The following is a 27,906-nucleotide window of genomic DNA, read 5'->3' on the forward strand; positions in this document are numbered from 1 at the left end:
TGCTAATTGATGGCAACACAACCTTTCTAGCTTTGCTATGCTAATTTAACACCTGGAAAGGGAGGGCGGAAAAAACAAACTTGGTCTCAGCTGAGTCCTAAATGAATAGGAATCCAAAGACATTATAAATTCTTGTTCAACAATTTCACTCTCTTGACATCTTTTAAAGTTCCTTTGTTGAAAAATGGCAACATTCTAGTCTGCAGCAGAATGTCCTTGGAGAGCGAAATGTTCTCCCACTGGCTTCTGAAATGTTGCCATTTTTGTATGTTGAATTTGTGTCCATCTATTATTCTTTTGCCTGGAGACAGACCTACTAGTCCTCTGCAGAGAGGCTGGAATAAATGAAAATTCTGGTCCTGTGAGGAGGCTAGGAATTTCGGGGTGCCTTTCAGCACATACTCTGATCCTCTTGACTTTTTTCACCATCTGGCAGACAGTTTTATTTCCACTTGAAGAGAGGGCTCAAGACTTGAAGCCCCAGGTACACCTTTCGAGAACTGAGGAGCAGTGAAATAATGATGCTAAAAGGGCAGGCGCAGTAGGATCTGCTTGCTGAATTAAAGGTAAGTCTTAGAATAAGGCACTCTTTTAAAAAAAACAAAAACCACACTGTTCACAGTGTTCACTCCTTGTGACAGTTCCAGATTCAACCATCTATATTATACAGTGGTACCTCGGGTTAAGTACTTAATTCGTTCCGGAGGTCCGTTCTTAACCTGAAACTGTTCTTAACATGAAGCACCACTTTAGCTAATAGGGACTCCTGCCGCCGCCACGCCGCCAGAGAACAAATTCTGTTCTTTCCCTGAAGCAAAGTTCTTAACCTGAAGCACTATTTCTGGGTTAGCAGAGTCTGTAACCTGAAGCATATGTAACCTGAGGTACCACTGTACCTCATAGAATCATAGAACTGTAGCATTGGAATGGAATGAATGTTATTGACGATCTGAGGGTGGCATTGAAACCAGAAGAAGGTTTGTGTTTGGCCAGGTGTAATCCAGAGTGTGTCACATAGCAATGGAGAGTCATCAAAGATGGATTTGAGAATTGAATCTGATGTTGACTTCTCAAAAAAACACCCACCTTATTTGGTCTGAGGCTGCCACCCTAAATCAGTACTCCAGAATCCTAGGTCTCCTCAATCCTGCTTGCTAGTTCCCCATCTGAAAAGACAGATAAAAAAACACAAAAAATTGTATTGAAGGACATTTGTACAGTCACTTCTTTTTTCTTGTTCTCCCTCTGCTCTGGCAATACAGATTTTGCCTGCGAGCTCAGCAGGGCGTGTCTCCTTCCCTTTCTGACTTTTGTTGTTGTTGTTGTGTGCATTTTATCTCTATTACACATTTCCTCCAAATAATTGCCCCTCACAGCATCTTCGGACCGGACTAGACAATGCACTTGTTGCTGTGCCCTTTTTAAAACAATAATAAAAACAACAACAGAATAATTGTAAGTATGGGGAACTTGATTTTCACTGGGACTGTCATGGAGTTAAACCACCCTCAGTATGTGCCCCAGTGCCCTTATAAGTCCCATCTGTCCCCAGGAGCAGAAAGCAAGCCGCACATTTAGTGCCACATCTAGTCTTCGTAACATGCTATACATTTAAAGTACATGACTTCCCCCAAGGAATCCTGGAACCGTAGTTTGTTAAAGGGCTGGGAATTGTAGCTCTGTGCTTTAAATGTATGGTGTGTACACATTTACTAGAGCAGCCTTTGCCAACCTGCTGCTGTTCAGAAAGAATCATAGAATTGTAGAAATGGAAGGGTCCTCTAGGGATCATCTAGTCCAACCCCCTGCAATGCAATGTTGTACTACAGCTCCCATCAGCTGAGACTGATGGGAGTTGTGGTCCAATGACTTCCAGAGGGCGGAAGGCGAGTAAACCCCACTGAGCCCTGTGAGGCCTAGTTCTGAGTAAAGACGCAGAGGGTTGCATTAAAAGCCTCACAGCTTCCCTGCAATGGGCTTCATTATTTTCCCTCTCCCATCTGGTTTTCCTGTCTCCATCTCAAGGGTCAGTCGGCGCTCAGTGGTCACTCAGCATGCTCAGTCCTCCTTGGACTGTTTTGGAGGTTTCCCACCTACCACTTCCGCTTTAGGGCCATCGCACACCCCCTCCCCCCAAAACGCCTGCTTGATCCCTTCTTATAAGGCAGGTGTGAGAGAACATGTGACTCTCCAGATGTGGCTGAGCTACAACTCCCATCATCCCTTGCCATGGACTGGGCTTGCTAGCATGAATGGAAGCTAGAGTTCAGCCCAAAGATTCCCCATTTCTGCTTTAGAGAGCGGATAGGGCCATTTTGGCAACGTAAAAATCCACACTTGGCCTCTGAACTTAGAAATGGAGGGAATAATTTTGTAGGAGGACACCATGAGATTTTCCTAAGAGAGAGATAATAGGGCAGATAGAAACCTTTCATACAAGGTCTGGGTATTTGTAGGGTACATCTTCCTTGTTCCAGTTATCATCCCTTTCAAACGTTAGATTGAGGTCCACAAGGATTTTTTGTGTGTGGCGCCCCTTGAGCTGTGGAATTCTCTTCCCTCTCTTTTCCAGCACAGGTGAAAATGTGATTATTCCTCTGAGTTTTCGGACACTGTTTTCATTGTCACCAGCTTTTAAATGTTAAATATATATTCCTTTCAATACTGTTTTTTAAATACTTTTTGCCGCACTGTGGTTTTAAACTTTTTTATATATATATATATATATATATATATATATATATATATATATTAACAAACGAGGTCATCCTACTGAAAGGCAGTATGTAGACATTGTTCATATATTATCATTATTTGGAGCTTGCCAAGGAACAGACAGAGAGGTATTATAAAAGTGTTACTTTGCACTACAGACAAACAGCATGTGGTAGATGTTGGTCAGATAATGTCTGTCAGTATCCTCTTTTGCAGGCCTCCTAAATAGAGGGGGCTGGGGGGGGAAGAGATAGAGCTTGATTTGTAATGCAGATGCAGCCTTTGAGCATTACTGTACAGATCAAAACTATCTGGGAGCTCTCCTCAGAGGAATCCTGAAGAGATCTGCTATCAGAGAGAGTGTGCCAAGTTTGCCTGTTGAAGCAGAAACAACAACAAAGCATCTCGTTGAGACACCTAAAAAGATGAACACGTTTATTATGGTTCATTCTTTCATGGACAGCAGCTGGGCTTCCCAGACTGATCCGTGCTTCGTTCAGGTGGTTCGCAGTGTGTCTGTGGATTCTTGGTCGAAGATGGGAGACGGCTCATCCATCACATTAAATATTCATATTTATTTTTAATTGCATTTTAACGGCTTCTTTTATTTCATGGATTTTATTGTATTACAATTTGGAGTCTTTGGAATGTAATAAAATACAGCGCATATGAAACAAAAAGCCTTTAGAAGTCACACAGCATCTAGCACAGCACATTGCAATTGCTACAACAGGCAGAAAAATCATGGTTCGCCAAGATCCTCAGCAATTTTCAAGTGGTCCATAGCAGAAGAAACTTTGGGGACCTAGAGAGCCCACTTCATCGTGCAGAAAAAGTCTCCGTGTAGATACTTTAAAGCACATTCTTTCCCCCCAAATACATAATTCTGGGCACTGTAGTTTCTTAAGGGATGCTAGGAATTGTAACTCTCTGATGGGGGCTAAACTACAGTGCCCAGAATTCTTTGAGGGAAGGCATCTTCTTCAAATGTGCTTTAAAGGTATAGGATGTACACAGCCTTAGGCATAAAGCAGGTTTCAGGTTGCACTGAGGATGCCAGAGGAAAGATTCCACCATGGCTGTTATGCCATGAGAAATGACCATGTTTTCCTTCATGCCTGCTTTGTGCCTCACAGTAGGAACATTACTCCATTTAATTTAACATTGTCTACACTGGGTGGCAGCAGCTGTTCAGTGCAAGATCAGGCCTGGTATTTGAGAAGTAAGGGAGGCAGAGGCAGTCAAAAGAGATTAACTGCAACCGTGGTTCAAAGGCTCATGCCTGAGATAAATTCAAGATCGATTCATTGTTGTTGTTTGTTTTTTTAAAAGCAAGCGATATATTCTAGAGGCATGTAAAATGTGGGTCCTAAGACCCTTAATCCCACTCCTTAAAATACAATCTGAACAAAATTGGTGAAGCAGCAAAGAGTTTATTGAATACAATATGTTCTTGCAAGAGTGGGTATCCAAAGTAGGCAAACCCCAGCTTTGTCAAAGCATAAGCTTATATTCCCTATACAGTACAGTGGTACCTCGGGTTACAGACGCTTCAGGTTACAGACTCCGCTAACCCAGAAATAGTACCTCGGGTTAAGAACTTTGCTTCAGGATGAGAACAGAAATCACGTGCTGGCAGCAGGAGGCCCCATTAGCTAAAGTGGTGCTTCAGGTTAAGAACAGTTTCAGGTTAAGAACGGACCTCCAGAACGAATTAAGTTCTTAACCCGAGGTACCACTGTACCAGAAGCACAGGTCCCCCGTCCCCCCGTCTCCCCATTGGCTGGGTACTACAAAGTTTACAGCCTATCACAACCACCTAATTATCCTACCAACATTCCCACCTCTGTTCACTCTGATTCACCCTCTACATTTCTTTATTATTCCCCTTATTTGGTCTATGTTCCTATGCAATTACTTGCTAAGCCAAGCAAAAATACCGCCTTCTGATCACAAGCTCTAACATCTCTAGTTAACAAGTGGGAGTTGATCTGGACTGCTGGCACTTGTCTACTTATTTACAACCACATCCTGACCACAAGCTCTAGATATCTCTTAAGCTGTCTGGACTGCATACATTTGTTTGTTTACCTGTTACATTTGTATGTGAAAAAGCAACATCCTCATTTCTCACAGGGCATTTGTTGTAGTTTATTAATTTATAGCTCATAATTACCGGCAACATTAACAACGCAGGTCAAACAGCCACACTTTCATTTCTGAGGAGAAATGATGTGAGAATTGGAGAGACTGGGTTGGCATCAGATTTCATGGGCCTCTCAGCATGTTGCCACCCAGTGTCCCCACCAACACACACAACCTATTTCCCCTTTGGTCACAGAGCATTTTTTCCCCTTTTGCCACAGCCACCAAGGCCTCAGTAGTGGCAGCAACACCACTCACTGGTGCCCTGCAGTGTTTTTGTGGTGCTGCTTTTGAATGAGAGCCAAAGCTCGATTCCCAGCTGCCACGGCTGCTCGCCATCTTAATTTAACCAAATCCAGTGCCCCAACTGTTAAGTTGTGGGTGAACATATCAGATGACACAGCGATTCTTCAAACAGCTCTTGTTTATTCACAGGCCCAGAACAGAACTGGGCTGAAGGGTTCAGCCAACCTGCTTATATAGAGCTCAGCTACAAAGCAACAGTAACAACTTTCTGTAACTATCCAATCACTGAACGTCACTTTCAATTCCTTATTTGCATATGTGGACCTGAGTGAAAACTATCTACAGTAACCCCCTGCTGGCCCAGGGTGAGAACTTCAGTACATAACACCAACCTATAGACCTAATGGAAGCGATAGTTTTCTATAGCTGCACAGCACACATCTTTATAAATGTCAGCCAGGGCATTGCATTCTGGGTGAATTAAATGGTTGGGTGGATTCTGTGAATGAAACCAACCTTGGCTCCCTCCCCAAAGCAGCACCACCACCCACCTACTGCTCAGACAGCTGTCTGGGGGCCTGGCAAGAGGGCAGTGAGCCACACTGGGGCAGTGAGGAGCCCTTCTGAGTCCCTGGGACTCTCAGCCAGAACCTGACCTGGCTGACCATTGGCACCAGGCCTGGACATGAATATACAGTATTGATATAAGTGTTTGTTTGTACCTGCAGCAAACATCCACCAACACCAGTTCTTGGTTGTTTCCCCCCAAGGGGGGTGGGAAATAGCTAGTCAATCCCTTCCCAATGCCACTACTACCCCTTCCTAGTGCCAATACTACCATCAAAATGTCTTCCCCCCCAACTGCATTTCCCTTAAAAACCAAACCAAACCAAACCAAAACCAAACCAAACCAAACCAAACCAAACCAAACCAAACCAAACCAAACCAAACCAAACCAAACAAAACAAAACAAAACAAAACAAAACAAAACAAAACAAAACAAAACAAAACAAAACAAAACACTGTGTATCACAGCATTGGACTACACTACAGGGTTTTTATGAGTCCAAATGGCTACCCAGAATTGCCAATAAATTATTGCTCATAAATTTTGCACCCCTGGCAGCTCCACTTTTGACTGTCTTTCATTACAGAATGACAGCCTTGAGGTTTGCAGCAGAATGTCTTTGGAAACAGAAAGTTTATCCCGCTGGCTTCTGAATGTTACATTTTTTTAATTTCCCCCAGAGATTTGACCAGTTTATGCAATGTAGAGCATAGTTCCATGATAGGGGCTAGGAATTTTTGGGTGCCTTTCAGCACATACACGGACTTCCTTTGTCAGCTGGGCCACTATGTTTCCTGTTTGCTGGAGACACCCAAATCCTGGAATCCCAGGTACACATTTCTTCAAGGAACCAAAGGGTGGCTTTGAACAACCAACCTTCTGATTAACAGCCAGATGCGCTGATCCACTGCCCCACCTGAGGAAATGATGCCGAAAGGATATGAGTATTATATGAGCTATGATCTAAACCTGAGGGAGAAACTGGATCAGGCCAGGCGGCCAGATTATTATCTCCCTCGCCTGCTGTGGGTCAAAATTGTCAGGAGGGTGGTGTCACTCGCTTATCAATCAGCAAATTTCACCATCCGGTTTGAAATTAAACTATGTGAGATACATGGGTGGAGGGGATGACGCCAAAATCAGAATGGAGTTTGGCTGTGTACATCTTAACAGCTTAAAATGCAGCTAGCCTGCTCTTTTTCTGAATTCGGATCAAAGCTGGTTCAGATCAAACCTTGTGTATACCACTTCCAAAATCAGTGGTGGGAGTGTATTGGATGTGGAATAAACGGGAGTGTGGACACAGCTTTGAACTATGAGGAGATTGCCAGAGTTTCTCTTACACACCTCTGACAATAAACATTTATCATTTGATATCCTTTGTTGCAATTAGTTAAATTCTATGTGGCTTATATGTTGGCCTCTGGGATGAAGTGAAGGACTTGCTGTGTTTGGATCCATATATGAGATATTCCTCTTAAGTTTGTTTTTTAAACAAATATTTTACAAGTGTGGTATTTCCATATGATCCAAAAATTATGTTAAAACTAATTGTTTCCCATTGTTTAAATTGTCAACAATTGTCCTGGTTATAAAAAATGGGGATGATATAAGAAAGGAATTAGCAGGGAAATGGGTTTGTGTGCATGTAATTTTTTATACCATCTTTTCCATATTTTTTCAATTGCCAATAGGCAGGGATTATCTAATTTTTCATTTGTCTTTGGATTACGCACCAGAAATGTGATACTTTCCCATTTTATGGCTCCACTCTGGCGAGTGTTCAATTTTTATCCATATCTAAGCTTTATTGCCTTGAGCAATGGCAATTAGATTCTTAGTGTGTGCTACATCATGGCAATATGTAATATTTGGGATACTCAGAGCCCCTTATGATGTTTCACTCTATAACATGGAAAGCCTGATTCTGGCTTTCTCCCCACCTCAATGGATAAATGTGATCATTAACTTTTGCTAGGTTTGCTAGGCTGATATCATGGCTGGAATGACTTCAAAATTTTGTAATCGTTTTGGGGAAATTACGATTCTTGTTGCGGCATTTTTTTCCTGAGCCATGGAAGTTTCAATTTGTCCCAGATTATCAGTGTTTGTTTTACAGTTTTGATGAGGGGTTAATACTTTATTGTGACAAGCCAATTCAAGATTTGGGGGGAGTTAATTTTCCTAAATATTTTAAAGATGTTGGACGAATTTTTAAGCCTATAGTTTGATGGAGCTTATTCTGTATAGCTGGTGAGTGTGAGGCATTTATACATAGAAACATTTATACATAACATTTCTAATTTTTGATAACTGATTTGCAGTCCAGCAAATGCACCAAAAGTGTAAGGTATTGATTCCTCTGGGTTCGTGATCATAATGGCAGTTCGAGCACTTCCATTCACGGTTATATACCCTTGATGTCACTAAAAAAAGGATATGGCAGTGAACCCATTTGCAATCAGGATTTATTACAATTTATTTCCTTTTGCGAAAAGAAGAAACTGATATTGCAACACATTGCAATCAAGTGTGGCTCCAGATTAATCCCAGTGGAAGGGACCAGGAGCCAAAATCCATTCCCCTCTCTAATATATTTATTCAAAGAAAGGAAGAGAATTTGGCACAGGCCCAGCATAATTAGGAGCTCTGCACAATTAATCCCGGAAGAAAGAGCTCAGCCTCTTCTTATTTCACAAATGGGAGGTTCGTGTCCCTGCCTTACAAATAAATAAATAAAAATGACTCCTATTCAGTCTCCCCACGGCTGGATTCTGGAGTGTGAAAACACAGGGAGATCTCCCGTGTGCAGTCTCTGGCGTGGGTAGTTTTCTGATCTCTCAACAAGATGCTGAGATGCCCAACCCTGCCTCACATTTTGCAACACCCTTTGAAGTGAGTCAGCCGACCACAACCCCCTAGGGACAACCCTGGAACCGTGACAACCCTGGGGATCAACTGAAGGAACAGTTGTCCGCAGTCCAGGTGAGCGGAGAGAAGAGGTGACACAGAATCGTGCGCAACCATGAGGGAGGGAAGGTTTGCCAGTGCTTGAGGAGGAGAATAAAAGCAAAAGGAGAGGCCCTGCTGCTTAACCCTGCGGCTCCTGGGAAGAAGCAGAGAAGCGGAGAAGCAGAGAAAGGAGAGACTGGGAAGGTGCGTAATCTTAAGGAAGCGGGAGAAGGTCGGATAAAACAAGGATGGGGAGAGGATGTGCAGAGATTTCTGCAAAAATTAGGGTATCCTCGAGAGAGAGAAGGGCATTTGTAAGCAAGCAGCAGGCACCTGCCCCGGGATCACCCTTTGTGGTATGCCCTCCCTGTCTTGCTCCTGTTCATCTCTTGCTGGTTAGTATAGATACAGTATAGGTACGAAGTTTGCAAGGTAATATGTGAGTTTGTATGCTTGCAGACTGGAGGAGTGTCAAGCAGGAGGGGAAAGGAAGCGAAATGCGGGGAGGCACGAAGGGGAAGAAGACAAGAATGCGTGAAGGAACGATGAGAGACAATGGGGTGCAGTGGCTAGAGTGTTGGACTACGTCTTCTTGTAGCTGAGTGAACATAAACATGGTTTTAACAGTGAGTCCATAAGTGACTGTGGAGGCCAATTCTGGATCCACACGTCCTTCCACAGTAGGGGGATAGGTTTCCGGGTGGGAGTTGATCATGGTGAGGGTTTGCTAAGCGTGTCTTCCTCTTAGCGCGTTTCTCCCTTTCATTCTGAGTTTGAGCATCTTCGAAACCCGTGACACCTTTGGTAAACTAGGAGCTGGGTGGCCAGGGTTCACCTCCCTATTCCGTCATGAAGTTTGCTGGGTGACCTTGGACCAGTCACTGACTCACAGCCTAACCCACCTCACAAGAGGGTTGTTGTGGGGATTAAATAAGGAGGAGGAGAACCAGGTATGCCACCTTGAGCTCCTTAGAGAAAAAGGTAGGATTTAGGGGGGGCAGAAGCACTAAAAAAAACCTAAAAGGGGTAACAAGGAACGTGGGGAAAGGAGGGAGAGAGAAAAGCAAGTGTGGGTAGAGAAGAAATAGAAGAAGAAAATACAGTAGTACCTCAGGTTAAGAACTTAATTCGTTCTGGAGGTCTGTTCTTAACCTGAAACTGTTCTTAACCTGAAGTACCACTTTAGCTAATGGGGCCTCCCGCTGCCGCCGCGCCACCGGAGCACAATTTCTGTTCTCATCCTGAGGCAAAGTTCTTAACCTGAGGTACTATTTCTGGGTTAGCGGAGTGTGTAATCTGAAGCGTCTGTAACCTGAAGTGTATGTAACCCGAGGTACCACTGTATTGGCAACATTGGCTGGGGTGCTGGAAGTCCATCAACATCTGGAAGGCCACCTGTGTCTTAGTGCACACCTGCTGGGTTGATGAAGAGGGATGTCAATAAGGACAACTGAACAATTAGTTCAGGAAATTGACACACTGTCCTCTCAGTTGTAAACAAATGAGGCGTCCCTTCCACACCCAGCGACCCATACAGATTAACTGGGACCCTGTCATCACATTGGGTGGAACTTTCACCTACTTCCAAAACATTGCCTGTGCTATTTATTTGGTATGCTGCCTTGGACACCTCAGTGTGGCATCTGTGCAATGGGCGCCTGGTCTGCTTTGAGCAAGGGGTGTTTGTGTACCACTGGGTTCAGACTCCGGACTATTGAAAAGGGCCAACCGTTACCTGTGTAACTGTCCAGTCCCTGGGGCTAGGAGAAGAAGCTAGCATATCTAGGCATCTTGCAGTCTCCTTGAGTTTAATTATCTTTTTTCCTCAAGCAAGTTTGAGAGCTGTGCTCTGGAGCCGGCAAAGACAAAAATAGAGCTCTTGTGTTTATTTTGACTACTGTAGGTTAGCTCCTAATTTCTCCAGGGAGCAGCGTTCAGGGAGACCAAGTTACCTGGTTGCTTTAGATGTGCAGTGGTTTATAATTGGAGAAGTAGATGGCTTTGTGCGGAAAAGTCTCCCTTCCCCTCTCTACCCTGCAGACCTAGAACTTTCTGCAAATCCCCAAATCTGTAGCAAAAGAAAATTGCTCCTCACCCAAATGTGCAGATGGATTAGTTGCCTTTAAATCATCATCATAATCACCACTGCCACCACCACCACTATTTGGGAAACAAGTGTTTCCCAAACATCATTTAGCGAAGAATACTTTTGAATTAAAATTAAGGGCACACATCCCCCTTACATCCATCGAAGGCAAAAGAATACAAATTACCTGTCCTGAGAAGGAGCTCTGTGTTTCTATGTGAATTACTGTCCTGGGTGTGGAAGAAGGCAAGATCGGAACAGTGACTCATACAGAGACATAATAGCAACCTCCCTTTCTGGGCAAGTGGCTTTTGTTGGGAATCAATGAATGATCCAATCGCATGTGGGGCAACAACCCAACAAAATTAATCCAACTAGAGACAGATTGGAAGAAGGCAATGCTGGAGCAGTAACAATATTGGCAGCAACAACAATCTGGCAGCGTGGAGCAGAGAATGGTGTCAGCTGTCTTGTCTGTTGGTCCTTAGCTGATGAGCTACTACTGTGGTGTAACGCTCAGTGTGTCAGACTAGGATTGGGACCACTCCACTTCCAATTCCTCGCTCAACCACGAAACTCACTAGGTCACCTCCAAGGCTTCCTGTGGGGACAAAAAGATTTCTAAGTGTGGAAACAGGGCATGGCTAATGCTTCATGCCCAGCCTGCAAACTCCTCAAGGCTCATCACATACAGCTAGATGGACCTAGACCGGTCCTATCCACACCATGTATTGAAAGCACTCTCACACCACATGGAGAATTCTGGGAACTGTTTATTAAACATGCTGAAAGTTGTAGGTCAGCACCTACGACTACAGTTCTAAGGGTTCTTTGGAGGAAGCCATGACTATTAAAGTGGTATAAATGGGCTTTAAATGTATGGATGTGGATGTAGGCTCTTGAATTACCCCCCCCCCCAACCTTCTGTATGGGGTTAAATGTAGCAAATGCATTTATTTAATTTCCACAAGTTTGGTTTACTTTAAATAACGAAATGCCCTTTGTCTGGTGTATATTATTCATTTTTAATAATAATAATAAAAAATAAAAAGAACTTGTTTATGCAGACAAATGTTACCCCAAGATAAGAGTCAACCAATAACTTGGTTGTTGTGTCTCACAGCCTAACCTGCCCTTCAGGGTTGTTCTGAAGGTAACACCAGAGGCAGAGAGAGAGAGATCACTTTGGATGCTACCTTGAGCTCCTTTGGAGGAAGAGTGGGGTTGACATATAATGAATAATATTACAGTGGTACCTCGGGTTACATACGCTTCAGGTTACATACGCTTCAGGTTACAGACTCCGCTAACCCAGAAATAGTGCTTCAGGTTAAGAACTTTGCTTCAGGATGAGAACAGAAATCATGCTCTGGCAGCGTGGCGGCAGCAGGAGGCCCCATTAGCTAAAGTGGTACCTCAGGTTAAGAACAGTTTCAGGTTAAGTACGGACATTCAGAACGAATTGAGTACTTAACCCGAGGTACTACTGTAGTCTTTTACACAACATTTGATATTTATTCAACTCACTTTCAGTATAATAATTTCTTACGTTTTAACTTCCCATCCTTACGCCCATGATGTTCCTGTTTGTATTCCTTTATCTGCTGCCATAACTTCAGCAGACAAACTGCCATTTATTTTCTAATGTATTATAACTTATATTACAATCATTACTTCCCTTGCCTATTATTCAAATCCTGCTCGCGATTTCAATTGAAGCGGGGGTGGCGCCAAAGGGGAATGCACTCCTCAACAAAGTTCTCCTCTTTTTGATATTTTATTGTTACTGTCAACTTCGCCATCTCTGCATAGTCCATTAACTTTAAAATCCATTCTTCTTTTGCTGGGACTTCTTCTTCTATCCACACCTGCACATACAGGATTTTGGGTACGGTAACAGAATACATAAAGGACCATCTCTTTTAGAACCTCTGTCCCTGTGAATTATTGTTCTTAACACACACACACACACACACACACACACGTAGCAAACCATTGCAGCCAGTTTTTGAAGACATTAAGCAACCAGTCTCACACAGAAAACAGAAGAGATACATGCACGCACACAAGCAGCAGAGATGCATTGGAAGCAACCAAGTCCAGCTGGCCTGATGCAACAAAGGGAAGAGCTCCTGCGCCTTTAGGGATTGCGTAGAAGAGGGGCTTGCATCATTTCAAACCACACCCGGAACCCTTTCTTTTTTGCACAACTATTAACGGTGCCGGAGCCTTGTTCTCTTCGGAATTATGGCAAAGCTAAATCAGTAAATCGCACAGCGAGACCTGTGGGCAAGTGTTTGGGACTCCTGGATGGATTACTTCAATTGTCACAAGTACACATGAGTCATTTTCGTTTGGCACATGATGTGCCTCAGAACCCAGTTCTACAAACAGTGAGGAAGCCTTTCACTCCTGGGGTGTTGCTTATTGTGTCAAGTGTGGGAGGAGGCCTCTGGTCAGGTCCAACTGGTATGGCTTGTTTCTCTGAGCCCTGTGGTATCATTAACTCCTGATGTTGCCAGTATGCCCATACACCTCTGATGCCTGAGAGGGGTGGGGAGCTGCCCTTGACTTGAGGAGAACTTGCAGTGGAAAGGGAGATGTGCAATGCAGTTGCAAATGTCTTTAGAAGACACAGTAAAACTTAACCATAAAGGAGATATCTTCCTATACACATAAAAATATAAGGCTGTCATCATGCAGTCTCCACAGGAGCATTTGTAGGGCTGTGTTACAATCCTGAATTGTCATAAAGTCAGGAAAGGGGATGGAAGTGAAAGAGAAGGCAGGTTTTAAGACAAGGACGGCGTTAAACAACAGCAGAGGTTTGAATAAAGCAGGGATGGAGAGACACAAAGGAGCATTGAAGAAGTTATGAGGGAACAGGGAGAGTGGGGGCCTGGGTGAGGTGGAAATCACATCCACACCAAGGGCGATACAGTGGTACCTCGGGTTACATACGCTTCAGGTTACATACGTTTCAGGTTACAGACTCCGCTAACCCAGAAATAGTACCTCGGGTTAAGAACTTTGCTTCCGGATGAGAACAGAAATTGCACAGCGGCGACGCAGCAGCGGGAGGCCCCATTAGCTAAAGTGGTGCTTCAGGTTAAGAACAGTTGCAGGTTAAGAACATACCTCCAGAACGAATTAAGTACTTAACCCGAGGTACCACTGTATTCAACTGGGTTTTACTCAGAGTAGACCTATTGAAAGCAATGGCCCTAGCTTAGGCTGCTTAAATACTATACCTTTAAAGCACATTTGAAGCTCATTCTTTTACTCAAAGAATTCTGGGCACTGTTGACCCCTCGCAAATTCCATCAACCCTTAACAAACTACTGGGTCCAGAATTATTTGAGGGTGGGGGAGAATGTGATTTGAATGTGCTATAGCATCTATGCAGCCGTAGTCATGCTTATTAATTTCAGTGGTTCTGCATTTAAAGCAGGATCACTCCTGACTGCTCAGGGTGATGAGTATTGTTACGAGACCCTCATTCCCCTCACAGAGCTCCAGTTCCCACAATTCCCTGGGAAGAGGGATTGATCATTAAACCAGTCTGAGAGCTGTAGCCCAGTGAGGGGAATAGGAGTCTCCTAACAATACTTGAAACTCTTAACAAACTAGAGTTCCCCCTTCCCCACCCCAATCTCTGAGCAGTGTGAGATTCCTGGGTTGCCAGGAATTCCCTTGGAATGAGGCACAGCAGAGACTGTGGTGTTGTCTTTAGGACATATGGTTATTTACACATATATTCAACTTGAGCCTATGATGGAGAGGTTGACAGCATTAACACCCCAAGAGGGCCTTGCTTCTCCCATAGCTACAGCTTTGGATTCAAACATCTCTCCCCCTCTTGCTTGCTGCTTTTCTTCTAGCTCACCTCCCTGCACTCTCCACTCTGCCCTTTTGTCTTTCTAACTAACCATGATCAAAACAAAATAAAAAAATTCCTTCCAGTAGCACCTTAAAGACCAACTGAGTTAGTTCTAGGTATGAGCTTTCGTGTGCATGCACACTTCTTCAGATACACTTCAGGTGTATCTGAAGAAGTGTGCATGCACACGAAAGCTCATACCTAGAACTAACTCAGTTGGTCTTTAAGGTGCTACTGGAAGGAATTTTTTTATTTTGTTTTGACCATGGCAGACCAACACGGCTACCTATCTGTAACTGTAACTAACCATGAGTTTAGGAAGCCCCCCCCCCAGGGCTATCTCACACAGAGCCCCCTTCCTTTGTTCCCTTAATGGCCCATCACCCAGGCTATCACCTAAACAGGAAGCTAGCCTGGCTTTTCCAAGAGTTTCCAAGGTGGCCCAGGCATTTGGCCTAAACCTTTCCCCAAACTCATAACAGTATGTTAATCCTAATAGATATGAATAGAGCAGAGGGTTTAAGGCAGATGTGGGAAGCTGATTGGCAGATTGCTATCAGTGAAGAGGTGTGGCCCTCAATGGAGGAAATTTCCATTTACAGTAAATTGGTCTCTGCCTCTGCAAGAGAGATAGCATAAGATTGCAAGAATGGCACCTCACACCTATTTAGTTATACATACAGTGGTACCTCAGGTTACATATGCTTCAGGTTACATACACTTCAGGTTACAGTCTCTGCTAACCCAGAAATAGTGCTTCAGGTTAAGAAATTTGCTTCAGGATGAGAACAGAAATCATGTGGTGGCAGCACAGCGGGAGCGAGATGCCCCATTAGCTAAAGTGGTGCTTCAGGTTAAGAACAGTTTCAGGTTAAGTACGGACCTCTGGAACGAATTACCAGTAAGTATTTAACCCGAGGTACCTCTGTATAGCTAACCTATATGGCTAGCTGATATTAGTTCCTAGTACAGTGGTACCTCGGGTTAAGAACTTAATTCATTCCGGAGGCCCGTTCTTAACCTGAAAATGTTCTCAACCTGAAGCACCACTTTAGCTAATGGGGCCTCTCGCTCTCGCTGTGCCGCCACCACATGATTTCTGTTCTCATCCTGAAGCAAAGTTCTTAACCCGAGGTACTATTTCTATGTTAGCGGAGTCTGTAACCTGAAGCGTATGTAACCCGAGGTACCACTGTACTGTACACATCAAACTGTTGGAGAGGTTTCCAGATGTCGGATTCTAACCAACATATGTGGTGGGCATGTGGAAAAGTGGCTCATTTCTGGGGGGATGTATTTGTCCAAATAAAAGCAATTACTGCACAAAATGTCTCTAAATGTCCAGATCTGGTGCTCCTCAGTCTTTACATGGGAGGTAATATTAACTTAACAGCTCAAACCTCTAATACGTTCTTTACTGCTAGCAGCTGTGCTCATGATAAAGAGATACGTAGAAGGCGTCTCTCTGACAAATTGGTACAACAAAGTATAGCTAATAGTACCTGTAAAAATAAATACATAATAGAATCAAAATGGCACAATGTTTAAAACACAAGTACTCTTTTGTATTGGATTGGTACAGTTTTGTTATGTACAGGGCTAAAAAACCGAAACTCAATTACTCCACTCACGTTATAAAACATTTTGGTTACCATAAACTGTTTACTGCCATCTTTAAAAATAGTAGTGTGGGATAAGAACCTATTACATTATTTGGTCGTTATTGTGCATGTGTTATTTAAGCACGAGCTTCTGTGTTAGGCTGGTATATTTAATCACTTATTGGTATAATGTTGCTGCATGTTGAAATGATTTAATAACAAAATAGAAAATAAATTTAAGAATTAAAAACAAAGCAAGCTACAGTTCCAAGGATTATTTGAAGGGAGCCGTTGACTGTTTAATGTGGTATAATACTTCTTTAAATGTGCAGATGGGGCCATACGTTTAACTCAGATTTAGAGCACATGGCTTGGCTCAAAGAATCCTAGAACATGAAGTTTACCCATCACAGAGCTACATTTTCCAGGACTCCTAACAAATGACAGTTCCCAGGATCCTTCGGGTGAATTCATATGCAGCAAATGTGCTTTAAATGTATAGTGTGGAGGTGACCTTTCTGTCACAATCCTAGAAAGCAAGAGGGTGGGGTGTCACCTCATGAAACCTCTTCACACAGTGCATAATTATCTTGTGGAATTCACTAAGACAGCTTGTTTTTAAAAAAGGAGAGAAATAGGATTCTTCCAGACTGTCACCTCATTCTGACTGCGATTCAGTCACATCCCTGGCAAGTTCAGGATGCGAAATTAGAATTGATTGGGTGGTCTTGCGATGATGCAAACCCGCTTCCCCAAAATAATCTGTCTTTTTGCAGTCTTTAAGGAAAGGAAAGGGATGGGGTGAGGGTGGGGAATGCAGCACAATGTCATCTAATTCTCCCTCATGAAACAGATTGCTTCCCAACCTGAGGCAAATTCATGGAGGTCGCTCAGCAACTGTTGGCCACAGTGGAATGATCTCCATGTTCAGAGGCCGTGTCCTTTGCAGCACCAGATGCTGCTGACAAACAAGGAGAGCCATCCGTTGCCTTTCTGCTTCTTGCCTGTGTGCTTCTCAGAAGCAGCCGCTGGAGCAGAATGCCAGATGGGACCTTTGATACGAAGCAACCGGCTCCTCTGCTGCTCTTGCAAACCTCCAAGGCACTTCAACTGATTGTAGGGGAGCTGAAATCTAAGTGCACTATAATTTATTTTGCCCCCTCCCCGCTCCTCCTCTGTACCAGAAAGAGGGAATAAATTATCCCAGGGCATTGTGGGATCTGGGGGTGCTTGCAGATGACCTGTTTTATTGAGCATTCATCCTGATTTGTCTGCCGGGAGATTAGATGATGTTGGCTGTTTAATGAGCATTTTTTACTCTGCTTTCTTTGGTGAGGCGGTTCAATATCAGTTGCATCAAATTAAGTCCTATTTCACACCTGCCTCTGCATTCCCTGTCACTTACCTTACTGCAAAAGTCTAATCTTTTGGGGAAGCAGATTTGTTGTGCAAAAGCTCCCAACCAGCTTTAACGGTGCAGCTGGAGATTGCCAGTAAGCGATTGAATTCCACCTGGAAATAACATGAATCTGGAAGCACCCTGGGCTCTAAACTCTAAGGGCCTGTCCACACTATGGCTTAATGTAACCCCTTGTGACCTCTTTAAAACAGGAGTCCCTCTCATCCATTTGGCATTCTTCCCCCAGCTACTGGTGTCTCACATTTTCTCCTTTCTAAATCTGGGAGTTCCCTATGCTTTGAATATCTGAGCTGCATCAGTTGCATAGGGAATCTCCGGATTAAGGGAGGATAAAGTGTGGGAGAGCCATATTTGGAGAACACTAGTCACAGTGAGGGTGGATTAAAGGAGGCACAAGGGATTCACAAACTGAGTTGTGGATGGGCCCTAACTCTTTTTCACCTGGTCCAATTCACTGCTCCACACTATTGTATTCTCTCACCACCACACTTGATATTTCATAAATCTTCCCCTCTCTTTTAGAAGCTCCATCGCCATCCGTCTCACAGCCACAGAATTTCTTCACTTGGGAATCATCCTTTTTCAGCCAACTTCTGCCTCCAGTCAACACCCTTCCTGTTATCTGTGGAGTCCCAGGATGTTCAAGGAATATTTCCAGTACAAGGGGATCAGTTTTCCTCAAATTATCTACTCAGGACAGGTGCTGCAGATGGTGGAAAACAACTTCCAAGTTCGGGACGACGATATTTTCAATGTCACCTACCAAAAATCAGGTACAGGGGAAATGTCTTTGAAATGCTCCCAACAGGTATTTCTCAGTTTCCCTAGTAAGAGCTGAGCACCAAGGGATTTTTATTAATGATGCAGAAACTCAGACAAGCCAGTTGTAAGGTAATGACACACTTTTATTCTAATCTCATCCAGCAAGCTCAGCTACGCTTTGTACACACACAATAGGTGTCACTTGACAGCTGAGATTAAACTTCTTAACAAGCCATTATTTCTGAGATCTCCCTAATAAAAAAAGGCCGCTTTGCAGAGGTGAGTATTTTCCACCATGTATCTTGGCACAATGCCTCACCCAATGCACACACAATGCCTCGCATGTGAGGTGCAGGGTATTGTGGAGGGTGTATTCCATTTACTTATTTGTCCAGACCTGCAAATCCAAAACAACCTCACCCAGTCCTTAGCTTCTCTTGTTCCAAGCACAGGCTGGTTGTAAGAAGCCACAGAAGGGAATATTGACTACCTGCCCCTTCTTCAAGGTCAGTGGGTTCAGATAGCTGAATTCATTGTTTCTGGGGTCGAGGGATGCAGGTAAATGTTATTAAGCACAGCTTCTTTTTTCATAATGTTTTGATTGAATTTTACATATAGTGCAAACTTGGGGGCTTCCAGGGCAACCTGTCTTATTCAGCATTCATCCTGACACAGGGAGATTAGATGACATTCCCTCCTTGATAAGCATCCACTCTGATTTGTTGTGGAGAGGCTAGATGACTTTGGGCAGTGGCGCCAACTTGAATAAAATATTGGGGGAACCCCACCACTCTGCCTCCCGCCAGAAGGTCACCAGAAGGATGGAGGGAAAGAGGCTGGAGACATGGGAGTGCAGCCCAGGCTGAGCCCCCACCCCCGGCCCAGCACAGGCTGCATTCTGAGGCCCAGGCAGCTGGGCTCTGGGCCCGGGAGGTGGTGCTGTCCGAGCCGGGGCTGGCACTGAGATGCTGAACTATGGAGCTCACTGGCAGACGACAGCAGGCCTCACCTGCGCACTGCTGCCTCCTCTCACTGCCCCATGGGTGCCATCTGGGGGGGGGGGGCAGGCCCTTCAATATTTTCAAGGCCCCACAAATTCCACGACGATCCTCAAAAGCACATGCCAGGGCAAAGCACCCCTTTGACGATTGCCTTCCAGGAAAGCATTGTATTGGTGGGGCACAGCCCAGGAGGGAATTGTTGCCCCTTGGGCAGGCTGGAGCTAGGCACCTCTGAACTAACCTGTGCTTCTTTTGGGGCTCCTTCATAGGGACCGTGTGGATGCTGGAGATTTTAAGTCTCATCCGTAGCAATGGTGACCCCAGCTGGTGCCGGACAGTCCCCAACTGGGACCGAGGGCCTTGGTACGAGACCGTGATAGGATACAGAATAGCTTTGACCAACAACTCACCACGCATTATCAGCTCCCACCTGCCGGCACAGCTCTTCGCAAAGTCCTTCTTCAAATCCAAAGCCAAGGTAAGACAGAAGAATACCTTACCGAGAGACACTCCCAATGATTTTCATAGCCACCCCCCCCCAATGATATCCCCACCTTTTCTGCCAACAGGTCATCTACACAGTCAGGAATCCCAAAGATGTATTGGTATCCCTCTACCATTTTGCCTCCATGTTTCGTCCCTATAAAGACCCCGGCACCTTGGACCAATTTCTGGAGGGCTTCCTAAAGGGAGACGGTGGGTGAACTGAGGGGGTGGGAGGCGGGGGCAATGTTCTCCCCCCTTTAGTTTAGAGGGTCATGCCTTCTCCTAGCCCCCTACTACCCACCCTTGGTGTTCCTCATGCCCCACACGGTTCCTGCCTAACACCGATTGTGTGCTTGCAGTGCCTTTTGGATCCTGGTTTGACCACGTTAAAGGCTGGCTGAACTTGAAGGATAAGGAAAACTTCTTCTTCATCACATACGAGGAGCTGCAAGAGGTTGTTATTATGTTATTTTGCTAGTAAAATACAGCTTTGCGTTTTTGCAAGCACGGATACATCCTGCCGAGGCGCTGGGAGCAGAATGTATCCAGGCTTGTTAAGATAACTCGAACCTGAAGGTCGTGAAAAGTGTGAGAATTCCCACACACTCTCTCTCTGTGCTGTGGCAGGCCGGATTGTGTGTGTGGATTTCTTGGCTTCAGAGCTGACTGGCATATCTTCTCCCCCTGTCCCCAGCCCCTCCACGTTCAAATGTGTGGGGCACAATGCATTTAAAGCTCAAGGCACCGACTCCCATGCAGATCCTGGGAACTGCAGATTATCCTTCTCAGAGCTACAATTCCCAGCACCCTTAACAAAATGCAGTCCCTGGGATTCTTTGGAGGAAGGCTTGTGCCTTAAATATGCAGTGTGGATGTGGTTCCTGCCTTTCTGTTCTCTGCATGGCCAGCCCTACTATGAGGTGGAGCGAAGCAACTGCCTTGGGCGGCAGCAGCAATAGTCCATTCCCCTCTCCTGAGTCCCCAAAGCTAGCCTGCTCTGTGCTCCCTAAGGTAGCCTGCTGTCCTCAGATACAGTGAGGGGTGTTGTCCCATTGCCAGCACTGAAGTGTGGCTTCATACAAACTATACATTTAAAGCACATTCAAAGAACGTTCTCTCCCTCAAAGAATTCTGGTCACTGTAGCTGACCCCTCACAGAGTTACAATTGCCAGCAACCCTTAACAAACTACAGTGCCCAGAATTCTTTGAGGGGCAAAAGGTGGTTCAAATGTGCTTAAAAGGTACAGCCGCTTAACACATTTATACCATACATTTAGAGCACACCCATTGCACATTCATAGTGCATTACTCCCCCCCAAGGTTTGTTAAACCACTCTGGAAAGTGTACCTCTGTAAGAGAAAAACCACAGTTTCCAGGATTATTTGGAGAAAGTCACGTTCTTTGAATATCTGTCGGCTGTGCTTTAAATGCATTGTGTGGATCTGCCTTAAGATTCAGCTGGCAGTCTGGTTGGATTCTGTACAGGTAATTAGGGTGGGCATGAGGGATGCTAGATAGATCACTGGAGAAATTATGAGGTAGAGGAGATAACCTCCTATGTTTCCAGCAAGGGACATCAAAACGTCCAGGTTAAAGACCTTTCCAGCAATCTTGGTGCCTTTGACTGTGCATTAAAAATGAAACAAAAAAACCCCAAAGACCAACTTTCTGCCTGTTTAATTCTTTTGATCCAGCCCTGTCCATACATGAGTGAGTTGAGAGCATAGTGGGAGACCCAGATCTTCTCTATCTCTACCAGGGCTTCTCAAATTTCTGAGTTCGTTGACCTCTTGATGGACTCCCAAATTCTTAGGAATGCAAATTCCTTAAAGTGTAAAGACATGCTGTAGCTCTGGTATTCCTGGTGAGCCCATTCCCCTTTCAACCTGAGGCCTCTTGTCACCCTTCGCTTCCTTCCTTTATACTCCTGACATTTTGCCTGCCACCTTGCCTTCCCAGACTTAGCAAACCTCCTTCCTTTCTTCATCTCTTCCATCCTTCCAAGGCAACGTTTGCCATCCCTTTTTATTCAGCTGCTCTTTGCCCTTATCCCTGCTTCAGTCAGGCTATTGCTCTGGCTATCTCCACTTCTTTGTCTGTTTTCTATCTGACTTTCTGCTTGGTCCTTTTCTGTTTCACACATTCATGCTCTCTTCCAGTCTCACTCTCGCCCTCCTGCCAGGCTCTTGTCCTACCTTCACTCCTGCACTCCTTTAGTGTGGACAATTCTTCCATTCACCCACAGTCTCTTTGCTGCTACACCTTTTGGTCCTGCCTCCCTTCCTATACGCAGGTTCCTCAGCCCCTGTTTCCCCTTTCTCAGCGGCTGAGACCCACACCTGTGGTGTCTCTCCTCTCCCTTTGTCCTCTGTCGGGCTGGGCAGCGCTGGATCATCACCCCTGCAAATGCCACTTCCAATTGAACCTTCTGGTTGAACTGCCAACACTTCAGCGCACCAGAGATGCAGCCCCCCTGCCTGTTCCTCACAGTAATTTTGGCCCCCTTCCTCAAACTGTGATTGCCGAATCGCCATCTGTTTGTTGCTTTGGAATTGCCACAACAGCTCAATTAGCTTTGAAACTCTTTCCATGTGTGGTGTCAATGTGCTTAAGCAGGTTTATCTTAAGTGTGCATCCTCTGTAGCTGCTTACAATTCCTGCCATCATTCTCCAGGACCTGCGAGGAAGCGTAGTCCGAATTTGCCAGTTCCTGGGCAAGGACTTAGACGACGCAGCCATAGACTCAGTGGTGGCGAATGCCTCTTTCGAGGCCATGAAAAGCAACAAGATGTCGAATTTCTCCCTCTCGCCCCGCTTCCTCATGAACCAGAAGAAAAGTGCTTTCCTCCGCAAAGGTGACAGTAGGATGGGCTGGGAGTGATCTGTCCACAGTGTGTGCCTCAATTAGGGGTGGCAGCCATTGGAAATCCCCAACAAATAGTCTGGTGGCAAATTTATTATGCTGTAAGTTTCCGTTGACTTCATAAGATGCATGGACCATGATCCTTCAATTCCAGGTACATATAATAATGCACGTGGGTGTAAAGCTCAGGGGAATGTTAAAGCTGAAGTCCAATGGCAATTAAATGCAAAAGGTGCAGTCTGACAATTAAATCAGAGCTCCTTAAATGTATGGGATAAGCGGTGATCTTATGAAGTGGACTTTCAAACACAAAGGCTTGTGCTATTCAAATTAGCTAGGTTTCAAAGTGCCACAAGGTGCTTAATTTAAAAAAAAAAAAATTGCCACGACAGACCGCCCTCTAGGTGTGTGTACTAGCCTCAGCTCTGCAGCAGTACCAGAGAGAACCTCCCCTCATCACTACTTGTTTGTTCTGTGTTAGGCTCCTAGGGGGTTATCCTCTTGTCTTCCCAATTTCTACAGTTCCCTCCTAGGATCCCCAGTTAATTTGTGTGTGCATGCGCTTGTGCGTGCGCGCACACACACACACACACACTTATGCTTATGTGTGCCTTGATAAAACACTGCAACAAAACGATCTTGACGAGATCTTATTTATGGCGAGGGCTGGGCAAACCTATCAGTTTTGGTCCCCCCCCCCAGTTCCTCATTTTCCCAGTCTTCATTTCAGTTCTCAACATTTCAATTTGCAATGAAAAACATTTTTTTTTTGAAGATTCATCAAAATTTCAGTGAAAGCTTTTCAAAGTATAAACATGGCTATTTTGCAACTTCTATACAATTTTGCCTAATATGCACATGTTTTTGCAAAGCAGTTTTTCCCAAAATAATGCGTTTTTGCATGTTACTTTCATGAATATATGCATTTCTATCAATGCTTTACCCCCAACATATACATTATTGTACATATTAGTTGGCTTGCAAACTGCATTGAAGAAGTTGTAGAAGTGCAAACTGGAGAAGAGTGAATTTCTGACGATGGCTGTGTTTTGTTTCTTGCATTGTTTTGGAAAGAGATAATTGAGGTAGGTTCATCTTTAAATGTGAACCGAATCAAATTTCTCCCCCATCTCTACTTATTACTTCATCAAGTTTTATGTAAGTGATCTTTTACTGCACATATAACCCCATGCACTGGTGAAACACTGTACCAAAAGGATATTGATGCAGCCATACATTTTGTCCCAGCAAGGTTGCTTTTTTTGCAGTGTTTTATCAAGACACATGTCTGGATCCACAATGCAGAGTGAAGAAAAAGGCAGAATATGCAGCGAAGGAACTAAAATCTATGGCAAGCACCACAGGCACAACACTACACTACACAAACTCTGGGGCAGGGAACAAATTCCTAATGCATTGGTTTGACTTGGAAAGGGGGGAAAAAAGGGTAATTTACAATCTAGGAAATGAGAATTTTGGAAGCATCCTTATTTCTTGCTCAGTAAGTTGCAGCTGTCAGGTATGATGTAAATCAGCTCTGCTCAAAAACATTTTTAATTAAGGTGAGGCAGTTGCAAAAGCTCACTTTCCAGTGTTGCCCTGATCTCCAGTCCCTGGGTGAATGCAGGAAGCACCAGTAATTTCATTCGGGAAGGGAGGAGGAAGATGCTATTCCCCTGTATTGTTATGCAATTCCCCAATCTCTCAGCGGTGAGAGGATTCAAGGGTGCAGCTCCTTTGGCTTCCTTTGGAATGAGGTCACTGGAAACTTACTGGCATTTTGTAATATTTGTGCTTGTTTGCAAATGCACAGGTTGAACATAGGTGGAGGCACAACATTAGGCACCCCAACAGACCCCTGAGAAGTTCACTGGCATTCACACCTAGGAGAAGTGACATTGCCTTCAGGGCTCCAAAAATCCTAGCGCTGTGTCTTTCCTTAGCCTCCCAGCAACTCTTCCAAGTCTATTTTTGTCTCCTGCCTGCCTGCCTACACCCAGCTGGGAGTGGAGAGAGACAGACACTTCCCATTCAGATCTTTGCCACCCATTAAAAAGGGCAGCCTTTAAGAGACATTAGCCTACAATTTCCCTAACAATGGGGAAGCTGACAGACCTAAACTTGCCCAACTGGTTTGATCTAATCCAGTAGTCCCTTTTAGAATCATGGGATTGGAGGGGATCCTCAGCTCAGCCGCCAATCCCACCCTAAGGATAGTTAGCTAAAGAACTTAGGACACAGGGCAAAATGTACAGGCATTGTTCTCACATTTTGTGTGTGAGAAATTTGCTTGCCTCCCACTTTCACTGTTTTCCTTTACACACACCCCTTCCCACAAACCCTCACACAAAAAACCCCAAAACCCTGCAGACACCTGCAGTTCTTCCCTCCGTCCCCAAATCACTAGATACCAATCAGAGAATGTTACTGCTGTCCTTGCACCCCCAGAGTCATGTGGCTGGTCCCTGTGAGAGCAGGAAGCTGGACCAGATGGGCCATTGGCCTGATCCAGCAGGGCTCTTGTGTGTAGCCATCATTTGTTGTTGTTATTTAGTCGTTTAGTTGTGTCTGACTCTTCGTGACCCCATGGACCAGAGCACGCCAGGCACTCCTGTCTTCCACCGCTTCCCGCAGTTTGGTCAAACTCATGTTGGTAGCTCTGAGAACACTGTCCAACCATCTCGTCCTCTGTCGTCCCCTTCTCCTTGTGCCCTCCATCTTTCCCAACATCAGGGTCTTTTCCAGGGAGTCTTCTCTTCTCACGAGGTGGCCAAAGTATTGGAGCCTCAGCTTCAGGATCTGTCCTTCCAGTGAGCACTCAGGGCTGATTTCCTTCAGAATGGAGAGGTTTGATCTTCTTGCAGTCCATGGGACTCTCAAGAGTCTCCTCCAGCACCATAATTCAAAAGCATCATAGGAATTGCCTAAGAATCTGGCAGGGTTGTCCTCTCCCCCCGTTATTGTTTATTTTAGTATTAGAAGTTTTGATGTGAAGTATCAGAGCAGATGAGAACATTAGAGGAATAAAGGTAGGAAGTAAGGACTTTAAATTGAAAGCATTCACAGATGATTTAGTAATCACTGTAGAAGATCCAACAATCTCACTTGAACAGGAAATTATTGGTTTAAAATATCCCGGAACAGGAGAAAGAAAAAAATTCAACAAGAAATAGGTATAAATATTCACAACAAAGTGAAATACTTAGGGATATGGCTAACACCAAGGAATGAATATATATATATATATATATATATATATATATATATATATGAGAAAAAGTTTGGAAAGAAATAAAAACGAAATTAGAAATCTGGAACAGAACGAACTTGTCATTATTAGGGAGAATTTCAGTAATCAAGATGAATGTCTTGAAAAAAATGTTTTTATTCCAATCAGTTCCAGTGATAAGTAATATGGCATTTTTAAAGATTGGCAAAAGGATATTTCAAAATTTATATGGCAGGGCAAGAAGCCGAGAATAAAATATAAATTATTAACAGATACTAAAGAAAGAGGAGGCTTCTCACTGCCGTTCATGAAATTATACTATGAAGCTTTATGTATTTGTTGGATCCGAGCATGGATCAAATTTTAAAAATACAGATCTGTTGGATTTGGAAGGGCATGATAATAGATTTGGCTGACACGTCTACCTATGGTATGAAAAAGCTAGAATACATCAAAGTTTCCAAAAGCGATATTTAAAGTTGGGGAAAGTATAAAGATTTATTGGGACAAAAAACACCATGGTGGCCTAAGAATCTGACCGGTGGTCCCTCCAGTCCAGCACTGGGCCCAACCAATGAGATGGTCTTAGGGAGCTCATAAAGGCCATGTGGTATAATGGTTAGAAGGCTGGAATAAAACCTGACAGACCAGGGTTCAAATCCCAACAGGGTCATGAAGCTCACTGTATGATCTTGGGTCAGTAATAGTCTCCAGCCTAACCCTACCTTACAGAGTTGTTGAAAGGATGAAATGGAGTGTGTGGGGAGAACCATCTACATCCAGGTTAGCTGTTGCCTCTAATTTCAGTAACCACTGTTCCTTGCTTTGTTAACACAACAAAGCAAGGCTATTCTCACGTTCTTATACTACCTCTGAATGCACTTGTATTTTTAGCTGATACCGATAAGAATCACTGATAGGAAGACACATTCATCCTGACTCTGCCTGTTCCTCATCAGACAAGGGGCAACACCACAGCTCTTGGCATATCCACACAGTGGTCATCACGTGCTTATAGAAATATTTCCTCCACCATGTCTATCCTGAGAATAACTAGCAATTACTTTCTGTTACTGGTTTCCAGGGATATCCGGCGACTGGAAGAACCATTTGACCACCACTCAGAGTGAATGTTTTGACCAGGTCTACCAGGAACGCCTACGAGACTTAAACGTCACGTTTCCGTGGGACAAAGAATGAATCTGGCCTTCCCCGCTGACTCTCTCCAACACCGGACTGATTTAATATCTCAATGGGATACCAATGGTGTCTCAGCACAACACGCTGTAGATTAGTGGGGACATCTGGGGTGGGCCAGAACTCCTGGAACCGTGGGAGGAGAATGGGGTGTAGTGAGAACTGGAGTCAGGGCTCCAGGAAGGGAGTGAGCTGTGGCGGATTAGATTCCAGAGGTCGCCCAACTATGGCTCTTAAGCCCTGAGCAATCAGGGCACATGGCCAGGAAGGCGCATGATGCAGCAACCTTGCTGAAGCTAAGCAGGTCTGGGTGTGGTCAGCAGAAGACCACCTGAATAGCCCTTTGTGCGATGTCTTGAGTTCCATGATGGGAGAAAGGATGTATTGTAATAAAATAAACCAATATCCAATGGTTTCAAAGTCCAGTGGTTTCAAGAAGGCAACACGCATTAAGAAGAGAGTTCCTGACAGCCTTTTTCTAGAGGGGGCTTCCATGTTGGCCTGTTGTAGTGAGTCAGCCAAGAGTCTGGTGGCACCTGAACCATTAGCAGATGTTTTTGTCAGCATCGCCCTTGAGCCAGTGCCACCAACTGGACTCATACACTTCAGCCCCGAATGGGCTAGGCGAGCTGGGGAGCACTTCCAGAGACCACCTTCTGCAAGGAACAGGTCAAAGTGCTGTGGACTCACAGCTTAGAGTTGTGAGCACCAGATTCACTCCAACAAGAAGACAGTCGTCGCACAGCAGAGTAT

General features: G+C 44.5%; 1 protein-coding gene across 3 annotated transcripts; it reads left to right on the plus strand.

Moving 5' to 3' along the window:
* Positions 1 to 305: 305 nt before the first annotated feature.
* Positions 306 to 27,567, plus strand: LOC309327797 (sulfotransferase 2B1-like). 3 transcript variants are annotated; one of them, XM_081837308.1, is made up of 7 exons: positions 306 to 566; positions 18,136 to 18,386; positions 19,646 to 19,854; positions 19,946 to 20,072; positions 20,222 to 20,316; positions 22,539 to 22,719; positions 27,041 to 27,567. In XM_081837308.1, exons 2-7 carry the CDS (start codon positions 18,251 to 18,253, stop codon positions 27,154 to 27,156), a joined length of 864 nt encoding a protein of 287 aa, XP_081693434.1. In that variant the 5' UTR covers positions 306 to 566; positions 18,136 to 18,250; the 3' UTR covers positions 27,157 to 27,567. The 3 variants fall into 3 exon arrangements, with proteins under 3 accessions (XP_081693434.1, XP_081693435.1, XP_081693433.1); XM_081837309.1 differs by lacking the exon at positions 306 to 566 and adding an exon at positions 8,463 to 8,659; XM_081837307.1 differs by lacking the exon at positions 306 to 566 and adding an exon at positions 8,666 to 8,830.
* Positions 27,568 to 27,906: the final 339 nt, after the last annotated feature.

The sequence above is a fragment of the Podarcis erhardii genome, assembly GCF_964252035.2.
Source record: "Podarcis erhardii genome assembly, chromosome: 13".
Taxonomy (NCBI): domain Eukaryota; kingdom Metazoa; phylum Chordata; class Lepidosauria; order Squamata; family Lacertidae; genus Podarcis; species Podarcis erhardii.